Here is a 20,543-nt window from a genome sequence, read left to right as displayed (position 1 = left end):
TGGACTAAAACACGGGGGGGATAAAGTAATAATAATAATTTATCTTATGAAGAAATACTACGCTTTTACACACTTTAAACTCTGGTAAGTCTAACATGTTTCATTGAGTATAAAGAAAATAATGGAAATATTCAATTATTTTGTAAAAAAGCCTAGTTATCTGTATTCGTGTCTCCCCTCTAAATAATACGAGGTTTGGTCTGACGGACCCACGTGGGGAACTAGAGGAGCTGTGTGTAGCATGTGCTCTAATCGGACGTCATGAATTTGTACAAATAAACACCATAAAGTCCGGATAATTCTCCAAAAATGTTGTTTGGAAAAGACGTGCCATGGCGGCGTTTGGAGGGCATGTCGTTCGGCTTGTATTCTGCCGAAGAGATAAGGTGAGAGGAAGTTTTGTTAGCTTCATGCTACACTTTCAGAGTTCAAAACAACATGCCTGCTCCTCATGGCAGCTAAACATGTCTTCTCTCAAACTACACACTATATATATATACTTATATACTTTACACCAAACCTGATTCTCTTGCAGCAACTGTGAATGTCAGTCAAGTAAAATAATCCTGTGTTTTTCCAGCGTTTTTTTTCGCATCATACTTCACTGTCCAGTTACGCCAAATGCCTCAATATGACAAATGTCCTTCACGAAGTGGTAGAAATCATTCTAACCGTTTGCACCAGATTTATTTTTCTTTATCCGATAAGAGCATGATTTAGATCAGGCTGACTTGTATGGGAATTAATGTGAACTCTCATTGTCAGAAACTCTGGGGCCCATTAAGATTACACTTTACAGACTGAATGCTGGAAACAAAGATGTGAAAATGCTACCAATTTGTTCAATGGTACATTGAACAAAGAACTGCTAAGAATCCGGTGTTATTGTAGAGTAATAATGTATTTTTCTGATCTCCTGTCCAGAAAGTTGAGTGTGAAGACGATCACTAACTTCAGGTTCCTCGATGGTGTTGGGAATGTGGCCCCTAACAGCCTGTATGATCTGGCCCTGGGGCCAGCAGACAACAAAGAGGTACATCTCTACCGAAACTGTATTATATACACTCTGTGTTGTACATAACAGTACTGACACAGCAGTAACATGCAGTGTCAGTCTTTAGAATAGACAAATGTATGTAAAGTTGACGATGGTGAGCATCATATTTCAGAAAGCATTTGCATTTATTCATATTTTCCTGTTACTCTCTGTTTTTGTTCAATCAGGTGTGTTCAACCTGCTGTCAGGACTTCAACAACTGTCCAGGACACCTGGGACACGTAGAGCTACCTCTGCCTGTGTACAACCCACTGTTTTTTGATGTAAGCATCACACACACACACACCCCTAAATCCCTCAACCTAAATCTCTCAGGATCAACCTGAGGAACTTAACCTTTTACTCTCCTCTTCTTTGTCTCTGTTCTGCTCTCCTCCATCAGAAACTCTATCTGTTGATTCGTGGGTCATGTCTGGCGTGTCACATGTTAACGTGTCCCAGAGCTGCCATCCATCTGCTGTTGAACCAGCTTAAGTTAGTGGACCATGGAGCCATGCAGGAGGTCTACCAAGCAGAGCGAGTTCTCAACCAGGTGGGGTTTAAACTCGCTGTGGAAACTCATTTCGGCAGGAATAGTACTGACAAAAGCACCCTTCAGCCAAATATACATCAACAATCCATTTATCCATTGACATGACTAAGGGCAGTGCACTTATCTCTTATCAGATATTTCCTTTCATTTTAAAGCCTGATTTAAGCAGGAAATAGATTATGATCATGGATCCAGCTTGTGTAAATATCTATGTTCTGTGTATGTAGAATTAGTTCATTCGTGTGTACTATGTGTGTGTGTTAGCTCCTGGAGGAGAATGCCAAAGCCACCGGAGATGAGATTGAGCAGGCGCTGAAAGAGTTCACAGATTCAATAGTTGGAGTGAACGTCGAAGCTTCAGAGAACAGCAAACCGGTCAGTACACACACACACACACACACACACACACACACACACACATACATGTACACATATTTAACATTATTTTAAATATGTAAACCATATTGTGATAAATGTCATTCAACTGTGTGTGTTTCCAGATTAAACACCTGGTTGAAAAGAAGAGCAGTCTAATAAACGACTTCTGGAGAATCCACATGAAAACTAGGAAGTGTCCTTACTGCAGGTAACATGGCAGACACAGTGATGCTGTTCATTTTATTTTCATTTAATGTCAGTCTGGTTTTGGCTTAAATATGGAAAGACAGTAAACACAAGTGAAATGTCTACTTCAGCCTTGTGTAAATAGTCCCATCCAGGACAGTTCTCATATGTCCTGAACGGGAAAATGTTTTGAACATGTCGTTTCCATTATACAACAACTAAGTACACAAGAGGAAATTTTGTTACATTGTGTATGGTATGCCGACATACTGACTCATCATGTAAGTAATGATAAAAATAAGCGGTTTGTTAATACTCGTGTCATACTCTTTGTGTGTGTGTGTGTGTGTGTGTAGGAGCGGGCGCTTTACAGTACGTCGTGAACACAACAGTAAACTGATTGTCACGATGCCGTCAGGAGCACAGACTGACAGTACTAACGGTGAGTAATATTCTTTTTAAATCTCTCATTTAGATAATACAGATGCTTAATAGCACGTGTTTAACCTCAGAGGGATGGAGTGATTTGTTGGAGAGGAGCTGTCGATGTACACATGCACACACACAGTAAATAGATCTTACCCAGTTCTTGTTTTTGTCTCTTTGTAGAGGACCTGGTGGCTGGAAAGAGAGTCTACCTGACTGCCAGCACAGCCAGAGAACACACCAACAAACTGTGGGTGAAAGAAGGTAAACTCACTGTTCACCTTTTGTCCTGCTACCACATGTCTACATGCATATAACACAGGTCTCTCTGCCAGATTACATCATATATAATGAAAGTCTGGTCTTATCGGAGGTCCGTATGACTTGAGAAACATCTAATCTGAAAAGAACAGTAACATTCTGAAAATCTATTAAATAGTTGTCAGTTTTAAATGTCTTAAGATGCAATAATTAAGAGTTTATACTGAATCATTTACTATAATGGATGGCATGTCAGTTGTTGCTTTGCTCTGCCTGTTATAGCTTATTTTTATGTCTCTTGCATTGTTTTCATATTCTTGCAGTTTTAACCGTTTGAAGTCCTTCAGACAGTTTTGATAAGAGCTAAATAAATGATGTTCATCACTTTGTCCTTATTTAAGAAGTGAAAATTGTTTTAGTGCCGTTGGAAAAATTGGAAAGCAGAGAAAACAAATCAAAACGTGCATCCGTTTTGAGATGTGAGATAAATAAATCCATCTCTCTTGTTTTCTTTCCAGGTTTCTTCCTCAAGTGTCTGTTCTCCGGGCTGGAGGAGGGCTCAGGGTTGATGGAGGGAGAAAAAGTTTTCTATCCTGACCTCTTCTTCCTGGAGCTGCTGGTGGTCCCACCTTGCAGGTACAACACACACACACACACACACACACAGACTACACATACTGCGCAACCTACTGGTGATCTTCCATGAGACTGTGTGATTACGTAGCCTCACTGAATACACCCCTCATCCTGTCCACGTCAGGTATCGTCCAATCAATCGACTGGGTGACCAGATGTTTACTAATGGACAGACAGTCAACATGCAGGCTGTTATGAAGGACTGTGGAATCATAAGGAAACTTCTGGCTCTCATAGCGGGCGAGAAAACAACTCAGGAGGAAGAGGCAGAGGTAAGATATGTTTGAGATTTTAAAAAAAAAAAAAGTCTTCTAGTCATCTGTCTCCAAAGTTATGCTGTTGATTTATAAGAGCTACACAGATCCAGTTCGAACGTCTCATTTCAACCTGTCCTTTTTCATGGATCTCAGGCTCCTGAACAGACAGACCAGTCCTTTCTGTCTGGGATTCCAGGAGTGACATTAACAGATAAACTCTACAACATCTGGATCCGCCTCCAAACTCACGTTAACATCGTTTTTGACAGCGACATGGACAAAATGATGACAGAGAAATACCCTGGAATCAGACAGGTATGTGTATAACAACATAGTGTGACAGCCTATCTAGTGCTTCAGCAAGTTTTCTCTTGTCATAGAGCAAAATAATTTCAAAAATAATTGCACATTTCTACTACATGGGTGACCTAGTTTTAAGAAATTATCACATTCACAGCAGTGAATTTTCTCTTTTATTATCTACTCTTCCTTGCCAGATCCTGGAGAAGAAGGACGGATTGTTCCGGAAACACATGATGGGCAAACGAGTGGACTACGCTGCACGATCTGTCATCTGTCCAGACATGTACATAGGGACCAACGAGATAGGAATACCTATGGTACATGTGACTCTGTGTCTGATTCTTTTTCCACCTAAAGAGAGAATAGTCTTCTCTCTTGTGGAAGGGGGATGGGTCATTCTTAACTGAAAGAAACATGACTCAACAACTCTTTTAATATGTTCAAAGAGCTCAAAGTTTGATCCAAAATTTAACAAACCATCTGCATCTTGATCCGTTTTCTATGCTTGTACAGGTGTTTGCCACCAAACTGACCTACCCGCAGCCTGTCACTCCATGGAACGTGAAGGAGCTTCGTCAGGCCGTCCTTAACGGGCCTAACGTCCACCCCGGTGCTTCCATGGTGATAAATGAGGATGGCAGGAGAACCATCCTATCACCTACCAATCTTGCACAGAGAGAAGCAGTTGCCAAGCAACTGCTGACGCCGTGTCCTGGTGTACAGAAGATGCCCATGAAGATAGTAAGTCACTGGCAGATTGTTGGCTGTGTCACATGGTAAAAGTTTAGTATATTAAGCCAAAATTAAAATGTGTAATTGCCTGTAACACCAAGTTATACATAAAAAACATAATTCATTCTTTTTGGACCCTATTCAGACTACAAGTGAAAGCGGTTACGTCATACAACAGCTTATGAAACACATTATGGAAGTGAAAACAGCACAATATTGCCGATCTCAGACCTCCAGAAATCATTTTCGTGCTAACTTTAGCGTCTCTGTTATTGCAAAATTGCACTCATAAAAAATCTGACAACATTTGCATCCACATACTGTAAATGTTCAAAGACAAGACAGTTTACTTTTTGAGGCAGTTTTTCAAAGGTTCTTGTGAACAGGCTGAACCTTTTAATCAGCGTTGGCACAGTAGTTTGAGTTTCTCCATGATTGTTAATGTAGTCGTTCACAGACATAAACCTCAGTCACACCTCTCACTGCCACCGACATAACCCTCCACTTTTGTCGTCTCCCTTCGTCTCTCCAGGTAAATCGACATATTAAGAACGGAGACGTTTTGTTATTGAACAGACAACCAACTCTGCACAGACCCTCAATACAAGCCCACTCTGCTCGCATCTTACCTGGAGAGAAGGTAAGATCTAATCTGTTGTGATGAATTTTGAAGGCAGTACTTGAAAAACAGATGGAATCATTATCAGCAGCAGGAGGTTTTTCCATGGCTGAGTTTTGCTTGGACACACAGTCTAATACCTAACAAACTGTACCTCATCTTCATTTGTTGTAACAGGTATTAAGGCTCCACTATGCCAACTGCAAGGCGTACAATGCCGACTTTGACGGAGATGAGATGAACGCTCATTTCCCTCAGAGTGAGCTTGGCAGAGCAGAGGCCTACATGTTAGTCAGCACCGACCAGCAGTACCTCGTCCCCAAGGTTGGTATATACATACCATCAAAGCTCGTCCATTAACCAAGCAAACCAGAGAAACGTCAGCATTTCTATCCGCAAACATGAACTTGTCTGGATAACTTTGCTGAATAATTTAATTTAGCAGCTTACACACACACATAAAGCTCATTTTTTTCTCTCTCTCTCTCTCACTAGGATGGTAAACCTTTAGCAGGTCTGATCCAGGACCACATGGTTTCGGGTACGAGGATGACGATACGAGGCTGTTTCTTCACCAGAGACCAGTACACCGAGCTGGTGTACAGAGGACTGACTGACAAACCAGGCAGAGTTAAACTGCTGCCACCTGCCATATTTAAACCACAGCCACTATGGACAGGAAAGCAGGTAACGTGTTACACCTGCTGTTCTCAGACATTTTAGTCTGTTTCAGTACTTGAACTTCGGCTTTTGGGGGCGCTTTATGACCGTGAAAGATGAAAGAAAGTCATTATCATTCAGTTTAGCCCAGACTTTGAGGTAAAAAGTTGATTGTGCTGTGTATTTAATGTCTCATGAATGTGTTGTCTCTTGTAGGTGGTGTCCACCCTCCTGCTGAATGTAATCCCACAGAAAGCAGTACCTCTCAACCTGGTTGGCAAATCAAAAATCCCCAGCAAAGCATGGATCCAAGAACCACCACGAGCCGCTCCAGGATACAGACCTGACAGCATGTGTGACTCACAGGTACACACACACACACACACACACACACACACACACACACACACAAGGTGGCAAGATCACAATCTCACAATGTTATTTCCCTGCATTTTTGTTTTGCTTTTTTTTTTTTCTTGGTTCGGCATACTGAAACTTGTCTCCAGGAGACTCTCAAGATGACTCACATGACGTTAAAAACAAGCATTAACAACACTTTTGGTGCAATAAGTTGCCTAAGTTTTATTTCACATTTTACTTTATTTAACCCCTATTTCTTCCCTTGCTGTTTGCCTCCCAGGTGGTGATTCGTCAGGGAGAGCTGTTAGTGGGGGTTCTGGACAAAGCTCACTATGGCTCCTCAGTCTACGGTCTGGTCCACTGCTGCTATGAGCTGTATGGAGGGGAGACCAGCGGCAAACTGCTCAGCTGTCTGGCCCGACTCTTCACTGCCTACCTGCAGTTATACAGAGGCTTCACTCTGGGTAAGAACCCAGATAAAATCAATTAAAGCACACAATGCGATTTGTTCCTCTCCTGCCACAGAAAGATTAGGAACACTATTATTATGTCTGTCAGTTTTTGTGTATATTTCACTGAAAATAGAAGATGAGTATCACACTTAAATCTTTTTTGTGTTGGCATGTAGGTGTGGAGGACATCCTGGTGAAACAGGGTGCCAACCGGCAGAGGAAAAAGATTATTCAAGAATCACTGAAGATCGGCACCAAAGTGAGTTTTGGCTCATTCTGCTGAAATAAAATGTCCCCTTCAGGAGGTCAGCATCATCATTATGATGACTACAAACATGACAGACAGTAAGGTTTACAACAATGCAATACAGGCATTGTTATAAGAAGAATGAGGATATCAAAGCCAGTGCCTGTAGAAAATGTTATGAGGACTAGACATAGTAAATAAGTATTCAGAAAGGTTGCAGCCTTGTCAAATTCAGTGCTTCCTCCTCAGTGGATGCCACTGGCCAAAATGGCTGCCACAGTGAAGGTGTAGTTCATGGGCCCCACGGTGCTCCAACGTAGCCACTGGGGATAAATATGTACTACACACAAATGTCACACACTGAGCTAATAAAGAGCATTATTACTCTACCACAACTGATGTTGAGTTTTTAAACTGTCCAGTCATTTCATCATTGAGTCTTTGAAAATTAAAGTTCAGTAAACTGTGTGTTCACCTGTCAGCTGGTGCAGTCTATGTATCAGCTCTTTATGTCAGTACCTCTTGGTCAGATTTGTAAGGAACAAGTGACAGGATGCATTGATGTCTTTATTCATACCACCACTGAGGGGCGCCAGAGTCTAATCTTTTTTTCTACGCACAGTGGCTTTAAATACAACTGTAAATTAAATACTTTTTTTGTGTTTTGTTTTTTTTCCAGTAAAAATGAAATTGTCCTGTCTTGTCTTGTTTCTCAGGCTCTCCAAGCAGCATTTAACTTGCCCTCCAACGTGGATCAGGCGGACGCTCAGAGCCGCTGGCAGGATGCTCACCTCAACCCAGACCAGAGAGACTTCAGCATGGCTGACCACAAGTTCAAAGAAGTGGCCAACCAAGTGAACAATGAAATTAACAAGGTAACCTGTCACTACTACAAATAGTGGTAGTGCTAATATTCTCTCTCTCATTGCTGTTATCGTCAACCATGATATGTACGGTGAAACAGAAGAGAAACACTCGCTGTCAGTTACTTCGACATACTTAAACACCCTGTTGACTTTCGTACTGACATGTTTTCTTAAGTTATGAACAGCCACAGAACAGCAGGCCTGTATAGCAATTCAGTTCTCAGGTTTGGATGGCACATTGTGAGCACAGAAGTCACATTTAGAAGAGAAATTATTATCACGCAAAGAACCATTTAATTTGAGCAAACAAAAGTCTCTTTTGTACCCAACATTAATTTCTGTGTTTGCTATCATCCACACAAGAACACAACAATAACCATGTATTATTCATTCGTCCTCTCTCAAATTCCTTCTGTGTGCTCACAAACCCTCTGGCACTTGCTCATAATGTCTGCTCTATGTTCTCTCACCTTTGCTTGCACACTCGCTCAACTTGACAGCGTTACGTTGTGCCACAACTTAAACAAATTATTGGTTACTTTGGAAGCAGGGAAGCACTTGCAAAAAAAACCCTTTTTCTGTGCTAGAAATGCTCCACCAAATGATCAGAATTAAGACACAAATCCATGTGTCTGAATGTAATGGTAGCGATGGTAGGGATTTTTCTCCTGAGTAAACAGTCGGGTGCTGAATTGAACTGTAAGGCCAAGTGTGTGTTGCTGGTCTCTACAATTCTTGTTGATGATATACTGTCATGTGTGTTTGTAGGTGTGTATGCCAGTCGGCCTCCACACCTCTTTCCCAGACAACAACCTCCAACTGATGGTCCAATCAGGAGCCAAGGGTTCTACAGTTAACACCATGCAGGTATCTTTCCCCGCACCCTCGCTGTAACATTTTCCTCACATCCACTGTTTCTCTGAACTGATGTGGCATCCAGTGTCCATATATGCTTCATAAAATCTGATGAACATCAGGCTGTAGACCCTACATATATGATCATTTATGTGTGTTTCAGATCTCATGTCTACTAGGCCAGATCGAGTTGGAGGGTCGTAGGCCTCCACTGATGCCTTCTGGGAAATCATTGCCGTGTTTCCAGCCATATGACCCGGCGCCCGGTGCCGGGGGCTTCGTTTCTGGAAGGTTCCTCACAGGCATCAAACCACAGGTACATGACAAAATATGCGTGTGTGTGTGTGTGTTGTGTGTAGAAGACTGGTTTTAAAAGTGGGTGCTGTAGCTCTGCTGAGCATTGGCCAAACAGCATGCATGAAAGCATACATGCTGCAGTGACTTTACAGACGTTTATGAATATTGTTGCTAGTTTATGATACATTTCTTTGTGTGTCATCTTGTGTTCAGGAGTTTTTCTTCCATTGTATGGCTGGCAGAGAAGGACTTGTGGACACAGCTGTGAAAACATCTAGATCAGGATATCTGCAGAGGTAACAGAAACATATCGTAGAAACAGCCGTGACTTTACTTCACGTGTCTGTACAGTAGTTTGCTGTCATACACGTTGTACATATCAACACGATGTTCCAATTGAACTTGATCCTATCAGGTTTATCATCTGAGGTTAGTAAAATCAAGAGGGGAAATGGAAATACAAGGAACACAAATGCAAATTTGAGTCACCATGACATTTCCATGGCACACTAACAGCTAGCTTGTTTCAGCAGGTAGTTTAAACTGACTGAAATATTGGATGATGATTGAAGTGATAGCATAATCCAGCCGTGATCCCACTCAACTCTAGGAATTACAACTAGATTTGGCTCAAACACCAACAATTTAAGGATGGGTTTAACAAAAAACATATTTTGCACTAAATGTCTGATAGTATGGGAGGGAGATGCTGGTGCTACAGGGCTTTTGCAAATGAGCAATGGTTTATTTAGAACATTATAGCGTAAAATTCTCCCCGAAAAACCACCCCAATACAAAGAAACTCAAACTAAGATGCATCGTTCTCTCCCTAGTTTGACGTGAATTATTGTTTAAAAGTTGTTTTACCTCTTTCTCGTCTTCCCTGATGTTTTCTTTCTTCTCACCTGTCCTCTGCAGATGTGTTATTAAGCATCTGGAGGGTTTGGTAGTACAATACGATCTTACGGTGAGGGATAGTGATGGATCTGTGGTTCAGTTCCTGTACGGTGAAGACGGGCTGGATATCCCCAAGACTCAGTTCCTGCAGCCAAGACAGTTCCCCTTCATAGAAGACAACTATGAGGTAAAACACACACGCTGTTGTAAATATGTCATAGTCCATAAATACTGACATTAGACTGTGAATGTGATATTCAGAAATCAGTATTCAGAAAGGTTGCAGCCTTGTCAAATTCAGTGCTTCCTCCTCAGTGGATGCCACTGGCCAAAATGGCTGCTACAGTGAAGGTGTAGTTCATGGGCCCCACGGTGCTCCATCATGGCCACTGGGGATAAATATGTACTACACACAAACATTTAGTGATTTGGCTAAACTACTGAAAAGTGCTATCACTCTACAACTACTACAACTGTTGCGTAAACATTCATTGTCTCTATTGTTAACTTCTGTTAGCTACAGCAGGTCTAGTGCTGTCTTTATTTAGATTTGAGGTTGAATCATCACAGTATTTTAACCCCTCAAATACATGTTCTTTTAGCAAATAGTTTTTGGAAAATATGCTAATACACTTAAGTGTTCGGTTGATACAACTGTCATGTTTGTGTCTCAAATACGGAGCTTTAGCCAGGCGGCTGAAAGCAGGGAGAAACGGCTAGCTTACTTCTCTCCAAGGTTCAAAAACAAGATGCAACATGTGAAGTAGTAAGGTTTAGAGGTGTTGGTAGATGGATTTTTGAACTTTGGAGGGGCTGATAGCGGTCTTTAAGCTAAGCTAGGCTATTCTAGCTAGGCTATTCTAGCTAGGCTATTCCCCTCCCGGCTTGAGCTCTGTGTTTAACACACAGTCACACTCTGTCCCAATCTATTGAAACTAAGTTCATACTGTACATTTTGATAATGTATTATTACTTCCTCTTACTTTCTCTGAAAGTAAGAGGAAGTAATAATAGTATCTTTTTACTCAGAAAAGCACACCGCCTATAGCATAATGACACATATATTTGTATTATGTAGATTAGAATATTTTTTCAAGTTAGCATCTATTTCTCTAAGTTGGTACGTTAGTTTCATGGTGTTATCCATCCAAAATTCCTTTCTGACCAACACTGTTTGCTTTTCATGACTATTGGTGAAAGTGCTCACCTCATATTCACACACAATCAGGTCTTTCAGCCAGCAGCAAATTCTACATGAAACCATGTTGCCACATGAGTGAAACCGGGATCACCACACATCCTGCCCCACATTGGCTAACACACTCCAGCAGCGTCGGCTTTTCAACCTTTAAAACACAAACGTCTTATATTGTGTTTTAAGTACATGCAAGTTTTTAAATGTAGTTGATTCGAATGATCAAAGTGTCAAGAATACAAGTGCAAGATGTTTACTTCACTAAAAAAGTTAACTAACAACGGTTCTAGTTTTGAAATGATAAATAATGTCTTCACTTCCTGTGAATAATAACCTGCTAACCTTGCAGAGTCAAAAACAACCAACCATGAGTTTCCATCTCCTGTCAGGTCATCAAGAGGTCTCAGGGCCTGGATGATGTTTTGGCACGTTTGGACCCTCAGACTGCCAGTAAACATTTTGCGGCCATCCAGCGCTGGAAAACAAAGAGAGAGGTGGCATCTCCACGCAGAGGTACACAACAACAGAAAACCAGACAAATCTGCAGTGTTCAAACCTTATCATCAGATTAATCATCATCTGCACTCAACAGTTAACTTTTTCATTGATTTCACCCAAGATGAGATATTATTAAACTTCTTGTGAAAGCTCAGCAGTAAGCAGAAGTGAATGTGGTTTCTTTTCTTGTAGGAAGTAGCCAAATACATTTTTAAATAGAAAAGCAGTTGAAATGCTCTGCTGTAATTATTTAAGTGGGGAGATTATGGAAGTCATTTTAACAACTGCTGGTCATTATAATGCATTTAGAGTTATGCAGTATGTTTGGTAATGCCTGTAATTGCCTGTAATTCAGGCATTTCTAAAAGTCATTAAAATAGGTGTGAAATCTCACTTGGACCCACTCTAGATCCATAGAGGAGACATTGTATAAAACATTTGTGTACACCGCCTGTGTGAATATCTGTCATGTAATATGTGTGTGTGTGTGTGTGTGTGTGTGTGTTAATCTGTGTTAGGAGCATTCCTGTTGTTTTCCCAGAAGAAGTTGGCTAAACTAAAACAGACTGAACTAACAGCAGAGCCAGATGCCTATGGCAGAGATGCTGCTATACTGCAGGTATTTATGCACAACAGTGAATGAATGTGAAATTTGGGGGGGGGAAATGACGTATTGAATTGATTGTGATGTTTTTTTTTGTGTCCTGGAGACTCATCTTTAAAGCACCATGACAACTGCAGCACATTTTGTGTTGATAAATAAATAAAGCAAGGGACATATGAGGACTAATCCACATCCATAGAGTAAATCAATATCCAGAGAAATTGCAGCCTTGTCAAATTCAGTGCTTCCTCCTCAGTGGATGCCACTGGCCAAAACGGTTGCAACAGTGAAGGTGTAGTTCATGGGCCCCACGGTGCTCCAACATGGCCGCTGGGGATAAATATGTACTACACACAAACATCTAGTGATTCAGCTGAACTACTATCGCTCTACAGCTGCTACAACTGTTGCGTAAACATTCACCGTCTCAGGAAGTTTCGGTGTCACAGTCTTCTCCTCCAGCATCAGTGTATATATATAAGAAAGAGATCAGTAATTTAACCATAATGTTCACTGTCCTCCCTCCACAGCTGGTACAGCAGTGGCATTCTCTGGATGAAGCCAGCAGGTCAAAATACAGCAGAAAGTCCTCCCGCTGCCCCGAGCCCTCCCTGGGCGTGTTTAGGCCCGACGTCTGCTTCGGATCAGTATCTGAAAACTTTCACAGCATCACAGAGAAATACCTGGAGAACAGGACGGGTACAGACAGCCTGGACACCCACAGGTAGAGTTTTCAAATGTATCTCTATTATAAAATGTAATACAAAAAAAAAATTCCTCTGAGATCAGTGTTGACTCACTGGTTGTGCCTCCACTCCACTTGAACTAAAGGGTTTTTTGGAAAGGTTCCAGCTGAATGTGAAATCAAACAGCCCTCACAGTCAAAAGAAGGACGTCGCAGTCATATTGCAGTAATAAATGAAAAAATTCCCTAATAAAAAAATGGTTTAGCAACACTTTAAATGAGCCGACAATGAAAGCAGAATATTACGTACAATATAAAAACTTGCTCCCTAAGCTGAAGGAATATCATTGAAATGTGAAAAAAACAAAAATGATGTGTCCTCAGAAGCAAATTAAACATGTAATTTAGTAGTAATTTAAAAAAAAAAAAGTCTTTAACACAAAAACACTATTTGCTAGAAAATAAATAAATCCAAAACCACATTTGATTCATTGTAGTTCTTTCTTTTCTTTTCTTTGGCTTTTTGACCATATTTAGTTTGACTGTAACTCGTTCTGTCTTTTTGCGAGGTACAACAAACATTCTTCTCTCTGTGTCTTCAGCCTTCGCCAGCTGTTGCACTATAAGTGGCAGCGTTCGCTATGTGATCCCGGGGAAGCGGTGGGTCTGCTGGCAGCACAGTCCATCGGTGAGCCCTCCACCCAGATGACCCTCAACACCTTCCACTTCGCCGGCAGAGGAGAGATGAACGTCACTCTGGGAATACCTCGGTAACTTCTCTTCTGCGTTGAAACTCGTTACTTATCTGTTATGCTAGTGAACACGTTATAGAGGACACACACACAAAAAACTGTGGAAATTTCAAAATTTCATTTACAAAGAGAGAAAAGAAAGTAACATACAAACACAGAGCGTGTAACTTGTTAGCGGTTAGCGTCAACCTTTTTAGCTAGCAAAACCATATATACCATAAACCACATATACAGTGTAGTGTCAACATGGTTACAGCATTTCACAGCATGTGTGTGTTCAATGTAAAGACTGACTTACTTTCAACAGGCTTCATTCCTCTTTGAGGTGTGGGATTATCCACCACAGCGGAACAAACCGCTACAAAGCAATATGTAGTGTTGGCTGTTTTTTTATAACACAAACGTATCCCTAAATAGACATATTGTGTATAAGCTAACACACAGGGTTTATTTTGATGCAGTTGATACAGTAGTACAGAATATTACACTGTAAAAGAGAAGAAATACTCACGCACCAGTGGTTTCCCGCCCAACCTATTATCAGACTAACCACAGACACGAAGCATTTACAGGCACATCCATGTCAATTCTGCCCCATGAGAGGAGTGAATGCTAATGCTAATCCACACCATCTCTTTGCTGCTATCAACATTTAACTGTCTCGCAGCACCATCTAAAAACAATGCTGCATAAAACCATAATTCTACAGGCTCGTAAATGCATGTCGTAACTCAAAAAAGCTTTTATTTGATCTCTTTCTTTACTTTAAACTTACTTCAAACACCCTTTACTTTTCCCTTTTTGCTGAGAGAAAACGTGGCTTTTTGTAGTGCCAGGTTTTTGAGCTTGACAGTGGAGGCAGAGCATCTTTCATGTTTGACTTGTCTCACAGACTGAGGGAGATCCTGATGGTGGCCAGCTCCAACATCAAGACTCCCATGATGAGCGTTCCAGTGCTGAACAACAAGAAGGCCTTGAAGAGAGCCAAGACGCTCCGCAAGAAACTCACCAGGGTCTGTCTGGCTGAGGTAAGAGCACTTCCTGTATTTTCTTGACTTCTTTTTTGTTGTCCAACATTTCATCTTTTGTCATCTTTTGCTTAATTTGTGTTTCCTCAACTGTCCTTTTTTTTGTATAGCTTTTTTTGCGGCCTTCTCATGCTAGTACTACTTCCTGTTTTCTCTTTTTTGTGTCATCTTTTGATTTCCTCAATCGCTGCTCAGCATGTTTTTGCATATATCTGTAGAAAACATCTAAATGTTTGTGTGTGTGTGTGTGTGTGTGTGAGAGCAGGTTCTGCAGAAAGTTGATGTGATAGAGACTTTGCGGATCGAGAGCGGCTCTCACCAAAAGTTGCGGACGTTCAAAGTCGCCTTCCACTTCCTGCCTCCTGACCGTTACTGTGACGATAAGCTGCTATCGCCCCAACAGATCCTCCACTACATGGAAACTAGGTGCGTGTATGTGTATGTGTATGTGTGTGTGTGTGTGTGTGTGTGTGTGTGTGTGTGTGTGTTTTGGACCCTCCTAGCAGGATAACCTGACATCAATCTCTCATCCTCTCTCCCTCTCGTTTGTCTCCCAGGTTTTTCCGTCTTCTCCTGGAAGCCATTAAGAAGCGCAGCGCCAAGCTGGCCTCCATCGCCGTGGAGACGAGGAAGGCCACCCCCAGAGATAAGGACCACGACGGCGAGGGAACGGCTGACACAGCGGGGGTCTGTTTTTAATTGGGCCTTCCCTTTTAGGAATTATAGAATCAGTGTCATCACTCAGTTTTGAATGTTTTGCCGCCTTGAAAATAAAAAAAAAAAGACTCTGAAGTGATCTTTGTCATGTCGACAATCATCAGGCAGACGACGGAGAGGGAGAGGAGGAGAGAGAGATCGTGGATGACCAGGGGAACGAAGGAGACGCCGACGCATCAGACGCCAAGCGAAAAGACAAACAGGAAGAGGAGGTACGAAGACTAATAGAAACACGCTCTGTTACATGCTGTGATGATTTGGGTAAAGCTGGATGTTCCTAGAAAGTGATGCGTCAGACATTTATCTCACCTGTCTTCAGTTAGTTGACATAGCTTTCATACCGTATAAACATTTTCATCTGGTTTGCATACCGTTCAAAGCAAAACAACCGTGACGTTTCATAGAAATGTTGTGGCTGTTTTTTGCCTCTCATTTATATAAAACAACAGCGATCATTTAAAGTGATAACAGTTTTGCAATCATTTAACGGTTTTATATGAAACGTTAACGTTGTCTATGGAAATTTGGGTATGAAAGAGTTATTGAAACTAACAAAACAAAAAAAAAACAGACCACAATGAAACAACTCATCTTAAAGGTACCCTGTGGAATTTTCTCGTAAACAAACTAAACTTATGTATATCCTTGAAGTCTAACAAATGTGTTGAATCCATTTCCTTCCTCAAGAAGTATATGTTACACATTACAGCCACCTGTAGCTCAGCGGCGTAGTGTGAAACGATTGGTAGGGCTGTATTGCGTGCATGTGAGTGCATGTGCGTGCATGTGCGTGCATGTGTGTCCTTGTATGTATGTATGTATGTATGTATGCACAATGCAAATAAAATGGGGACAAAATGAGACAAAATAAAAAGACAAAAGCAGAAGCAAGCGTTACCGCTCCAACGCTGACACACGACCCGCACCTTTCTCCGCTTTCCTCTGCAGGTGGACTATGAGAGCGAGGAGGAGGAAGGAGGAGGCGATGACGGTGAAGATAAAGAAGATCTGGGAGAAGAGGAAGAGGAGGCGCAGGAGAACGTGGAAAACGGCAGTCTGGAGGAGTCCCAGTCGGAGTCGGCGGGAGTGAGAGCGGAGAGGAGAAAGAAGCGAGCGAGGAGAACGGGAGGAGGAGAAGAATCCCTGAATCAGATGAGAGTCAACTCCGTTCTAGAGTCCAACCCGGCGATAGAGAGATACTGTTACGATTACCAGCACGAACTCTGGTGTGAGGTAAGCTTGTACTTATCATACAAGCGGATGAAAATGACTTTGCTTGAACTTCCATACTGAGATTATAGAGAAGTGTTAAAGGGAAGGCCGGTGTGATATTACTTTTTTTTTTTTACTGTTTTTTACTAACTAGCATGGTTTTACAGAGTCACTGCTGTATGTATATATATATATATATATATATATATATATATATATATATATATATATATATATATATATATATATATATATATATATATATATATATATATATATATATATATATATATATATATATATATATATATATATATATATATACATATACATATGTGTAATGTACACTCTATGGTTCTAATGTAAGGCATGATAGCAATGCAAGGCGTGAATGTTATGTAATCAACCCTTGTGACATTCCACTTTAATTGTGAACAGTCAAATGACAAGAATAGAGAATATACGACTTGATCTCACCACATGATAAGACCAGCAGAGATCACGTAAGACTTCCTCTGTGTATTTTTATTTTCATTGGTCACTCAAATGACACCAGTCAGCCTCAGGAAAAGGAAAAATCCGACACATGATGACACGTGATGGCCAACACGATAGAGACCCTCGCTGTGAGGAAAGCATAAATGTTGATGATTTAGGTCATAAAGGCACAAAACAACTTGTTCCAGATGTTATATTATCTGTTACAGTGCACATATGATCTCATACAGAACCAGTTTTGTCAGAAGATGTTTTTAAACCTTACAAACAGAGGACATGTTTGAAGTCCCGCTACACTTCCCTAATGAGATCTTTTGTTGAATCTTTTGTTCTCCCCGTTGATAGGTGGAGCTGGTCTTACCGGTGAGCAAGGTGCATTTTGACCTGACGTCAGTCCTGTCGACGCTGGCTCAGAACGCCGTCATCATGGAAACCAAGGGCCTGACTCGCTGCCTGCTGAGCGAAAACACAACAAAGACCGGAGAAAAAGAGACGGTCCTCAACACCGAGGGAATCAACATGCATGAAATGTTCAAACACAGTGATGTACGTGGGCTACTTAGACTTTTTGGTTTCACACTTATTTTGTGCACGAGACTACATTGTGTTGACGGTTGAGGACAGATTGTCCATTATATAAAAAATTTAACTAAACACTTGAATAATTTTGCCTCTTTTCAGGCACTTTGCCGTAGTCAAAGCTGATTTTCATTTTCTTTCTCTCAAGCACTGCACTGCAATCACCGTTCAGAGGTGATTCAAGATATAGTTTTAGAAGTTTCCTTTTAATGATATCTAAAATTACGTCAGATAGATTGATGATAGAAAACTTTATTAATCCCCGAAGGGATATTGCATTGTCATAGCAACCGTGACAGACGACAAAAATACATGAAAACACAGTGACCCGTCAAGTTAAGAGTCAGGTTAAAGTTAATGCACAGACGGTGTGATGTCACCGGGTCTGGCAAAGTCAGAGGAATTGTAAAGTCTGATGACACTTGGCAGGAATGACTCAACCCCGGTGCCTCAGGGAGCGGCACCAAGGCTGCTCCTTAGCGTGGCTGTCATGTCATAGAGGGGGTGGGCCATTATCACCAGCAGTCTTTCCTCTACCGCTTCCTCCAGTGTGGTCAGCTTCAAGTCAATGACATTCCCATTGACTTTTTTTTTTTTATGTTCAGACTGTTGGCGTCCTTTGCCCAGCACAACATAGCAAAGAAGATTGCGCTCGCCACAATAAACTGATAGAACATGTGGAGCATCTTATGACACTCATGAAAAGATCTCAGCCTTCTCAAAAAGTAGAGCCGGCCCTGGGGGACCGTTCCGGTTTGTCATTCAGATATCAAATTCAGTTTTGACTATTTAAAATCATGATGTGACTGATGCAGATCATTCCAGTGGAGTCTAGTCTTCTAAAGCAAAGGATATTATAAATTTGGATTGAACCATTTAAATACTGAAAAAAAATGCCTCGACCTCACAATCAAGGACCTTATCTTTAATGAGATCTTTGTTCCGCAGAGTGCTAAGATATTTTATTATACATCATCATCTCAACATCGGGTCTTTTATTATTTTTCTCCAGATCTTGGACATCAACAGGCTGTACTCCAACGAGGTCCACGCCATGGCTAACACCTACGGGATCGAAGTGGCTTTAAAAGTCATAGAGAAGGAGATCAAAGACGTCTTTGCAGTCTATGGTACATTCACACACGTACAGTCAAAACACAAACGACAACATCCTCAGAATCTGATCATATCTGATATTACTCTGTCTGTCTCTAGGTATTGAGGTGGATCCCAGACATCTGTCGCTGGTAGCGGACTATATGTGTTTCGAAGGTGTATATAAGCCATTAAACCGACACGCCATCCGGTCCAACTCCTCTCCACTGCAGCAGATGACCTTTGAGACCAGCTACAAATTCCTCAAACAGGCTACCATGCTGGGTGAGGAACAGATGATGCTAGTAAAACAAACAAGCATAGCTGTCTGTACACACACACCCATTGATTGTGTCGGGTTTTTTTGTGCCATGACTGAAGGTGAGAGGAGACATATGACTACTCAGCAGATAAGAAATCGCACTGAGCAGTATATAGAAACTGTAGTTATTGATCAAGGTTGGTGAGCAAAGCTTTTAGAGCATTAGCAGATGTTTTCTAGAGTCGCTTAGTGCCTCAGTGGATTTTTTTTTATTCAGGTTTGATGATTAATTCATGCTTATAAGAATAAATGCATTTGCAATGTGAAGCCGCATTTCCATTGCAGGCCCCACACAGGAAGTTCAAGGTACTGACTGAGAGCGTACAGTCAACTGCATTGTGCACAGTATTAAAGGTTTTCACAACTACTAAAATAAGCTTTCCACGTTTTGAGATTAAGAGGAAGTTGAAATAAACAAAATGAAAGTTACAAAATCTAAATTTTCAGAATTCAAGGCAATAGTAACTACACTTTCTTTCACTTTTATTTATTCGGTGAAGCTTTATTGACCGTTTAGAGCCTTTTCGGATTCTTGTCACAAGTCCTTTCCTAATCTACTTAAGGTCAACTGCCGTCTTTGTGCGTCTGTTCATGCCTGTTTTTCTTTCTGTTTCAGGCTCACACGATGAGCTGGTTTCGCCGTCAGCCTGTCTGGTCGTTGGGAAGGTAGTCAAAGGTGGAACAGGACTGTTTGAACTCAAACAACCGTTGCAGTAAATGAGATACAACGGCCTGGTCGGGTGTGATGACTTACGAAACTTCAGTTCTGCCGATTCAAAAGACATTTACACACTAGTTATTTAATGAACAAATAAAAATAACTTGTGATATCTCAGTCCCTATTTACTGTGGATGTGACTATATTCAAATGCCACGTTCTTTAAAATTTGTGTTTTTGAAGAAAATAGCTCCTGAATTAATTGATTTGAAAGAGAATGTAAGCCAGACCAGATGAATGGCAATTTTCTAGTTTTCTTATTGTCAACATTTCTCATGTGCAGAGCCAAACCAACAGTGAATTCATCCATTCATCCATTGTGCTTGTATCCAAAGCATCATATATCATATTCCTTTGTGATGTCAACAACAGAGGTCTATGGCTCAGATGAATATGATTTATCAAGCACAATACTTAATACTTAAGTAGGATGAGTTCATTGTTGGTTTGGCACATGAGATTTGTTGACAATAAGGAAAAATATAGAAAATCACCAGCCATGTCCTTGATCTGGTGGACAAACAACCTTCATAATATTTTTGTCTTTGTATTTAATAATGAAAATAAAAAATTGTATGTAGTTGTTTTTCTTTTTTTCCACACTGGGTACTTTGTGTTT

General features: G+C 41.0%; 1 protein-coding gene and 3 non-coding genes across 4 annotated transcripts; all 4 read left to right on the top strand.

Moving 5' to 3' along the window:
• The first annotated feature begins 192 nt into the window (after nucleotides 1-192).
• Nucleotides 193-20,504, top strand: polr1a (RNA polymerase I subunit A). The gene is made up of 37 exons (XM_044364750.1): nucleotides 193-386; nucleotides 925-1,033; nucleotides 1,225-1,320; nucleotides 1,440-1,589; nucleotides 1,854-1,964; nucleotides 2,090-2,175; nucleotides 2,510-2,595; nucleotides 2,763-2,843; nucleotides 3,359-3,476; nucleotides 3,601-3,748; nucleotides 3,887-4,048; nucleotides 4,231-4,353; nucleotides 4,550-4,777; nucleotides 5,301-5,408; nucleotides 5,565-5,711; nucleotides 5,883-6,074; nucleotides 6,264-6,413; nucleotides 6,688-6,871; nucleotides 7,036-7,118; nucleotides 7,823-7,981; nucleotides 8,741-8,839; nucleotides 8,991-9,143; nucleotides 9,338-9,420; nucleotides 10,043-10,208; nucleotides 11,606-11,729; nucleotides 12,233-12,333; nucleotides 12,849-13,042; nucleotides 13,606-13,773; nucleotides 14,648-14,783; nucleotides 15,049-15,209; nucleotides 15,341-15,470; nucleotides 15,605-15,712; nucleotides 16,449-16,733; nucleotides 17,556-17,756; nucleotides 18,802-18,919; nucleotides 19,005-19,169; nucleotides 19,823-20,504. The coding sequence occupies exons 1-37, from the start codon at nucleotides 310-312 to the stop codon at nucleotides 19,921-19,923; spliced, it is 5,091 nt and encodes a 1,696-aa protein (XP_044220685.1). The 5' UTR covers nucleotides 193-309; the 3' UTR covers nucleotides 19,924-20,504.
• LOC122991461 lies at nucleotides 7,322-7,458 on the top strand. The gene has a single exon (XR_006405858.1). It is a non-coding gene; the product is annotated as a small nucleolar RNA SNORA5 (small nucleolar RNA).
• On the top strand, nucleotides 10,303-10,439 carry LOC122991463. Its single transcript, XR_006405860.1, has one exon. It is a non-coding gene; the product is annotated as a small nucleolar RNA SNORA5 (small nucleolar RNA).
• On the top strand, nucleotides 12,541-12,677 carry LOC122991464. Its single transcript, XR_006405861.1, has one exon. It is a non-coding gene; the product is annotated as a small nucleolar RNA SNORA5 (small nucleolar RNA).
• Nucleotides 20,505-20,543: the final 39 nt, after the last annotated feature.

Source organism: Thunnus albacares, chromosome 10 (assembly GCF_914725855.1).
Source record: "Thunnus albacares chromosome 10, fThuAlb1.1, whole genome shotgun sequence".
Taxonomy (NCBI): Eukaryota; Metazoa; Chordata; class Actinopteri; order Scombriformes; family Scombridae; genus Thunnus; species Thunnus albacares.
Note: the sequence above shows the minus strand (reverse complement) of the source record. Positions and strands in the feature narration are given on the sequence as shown.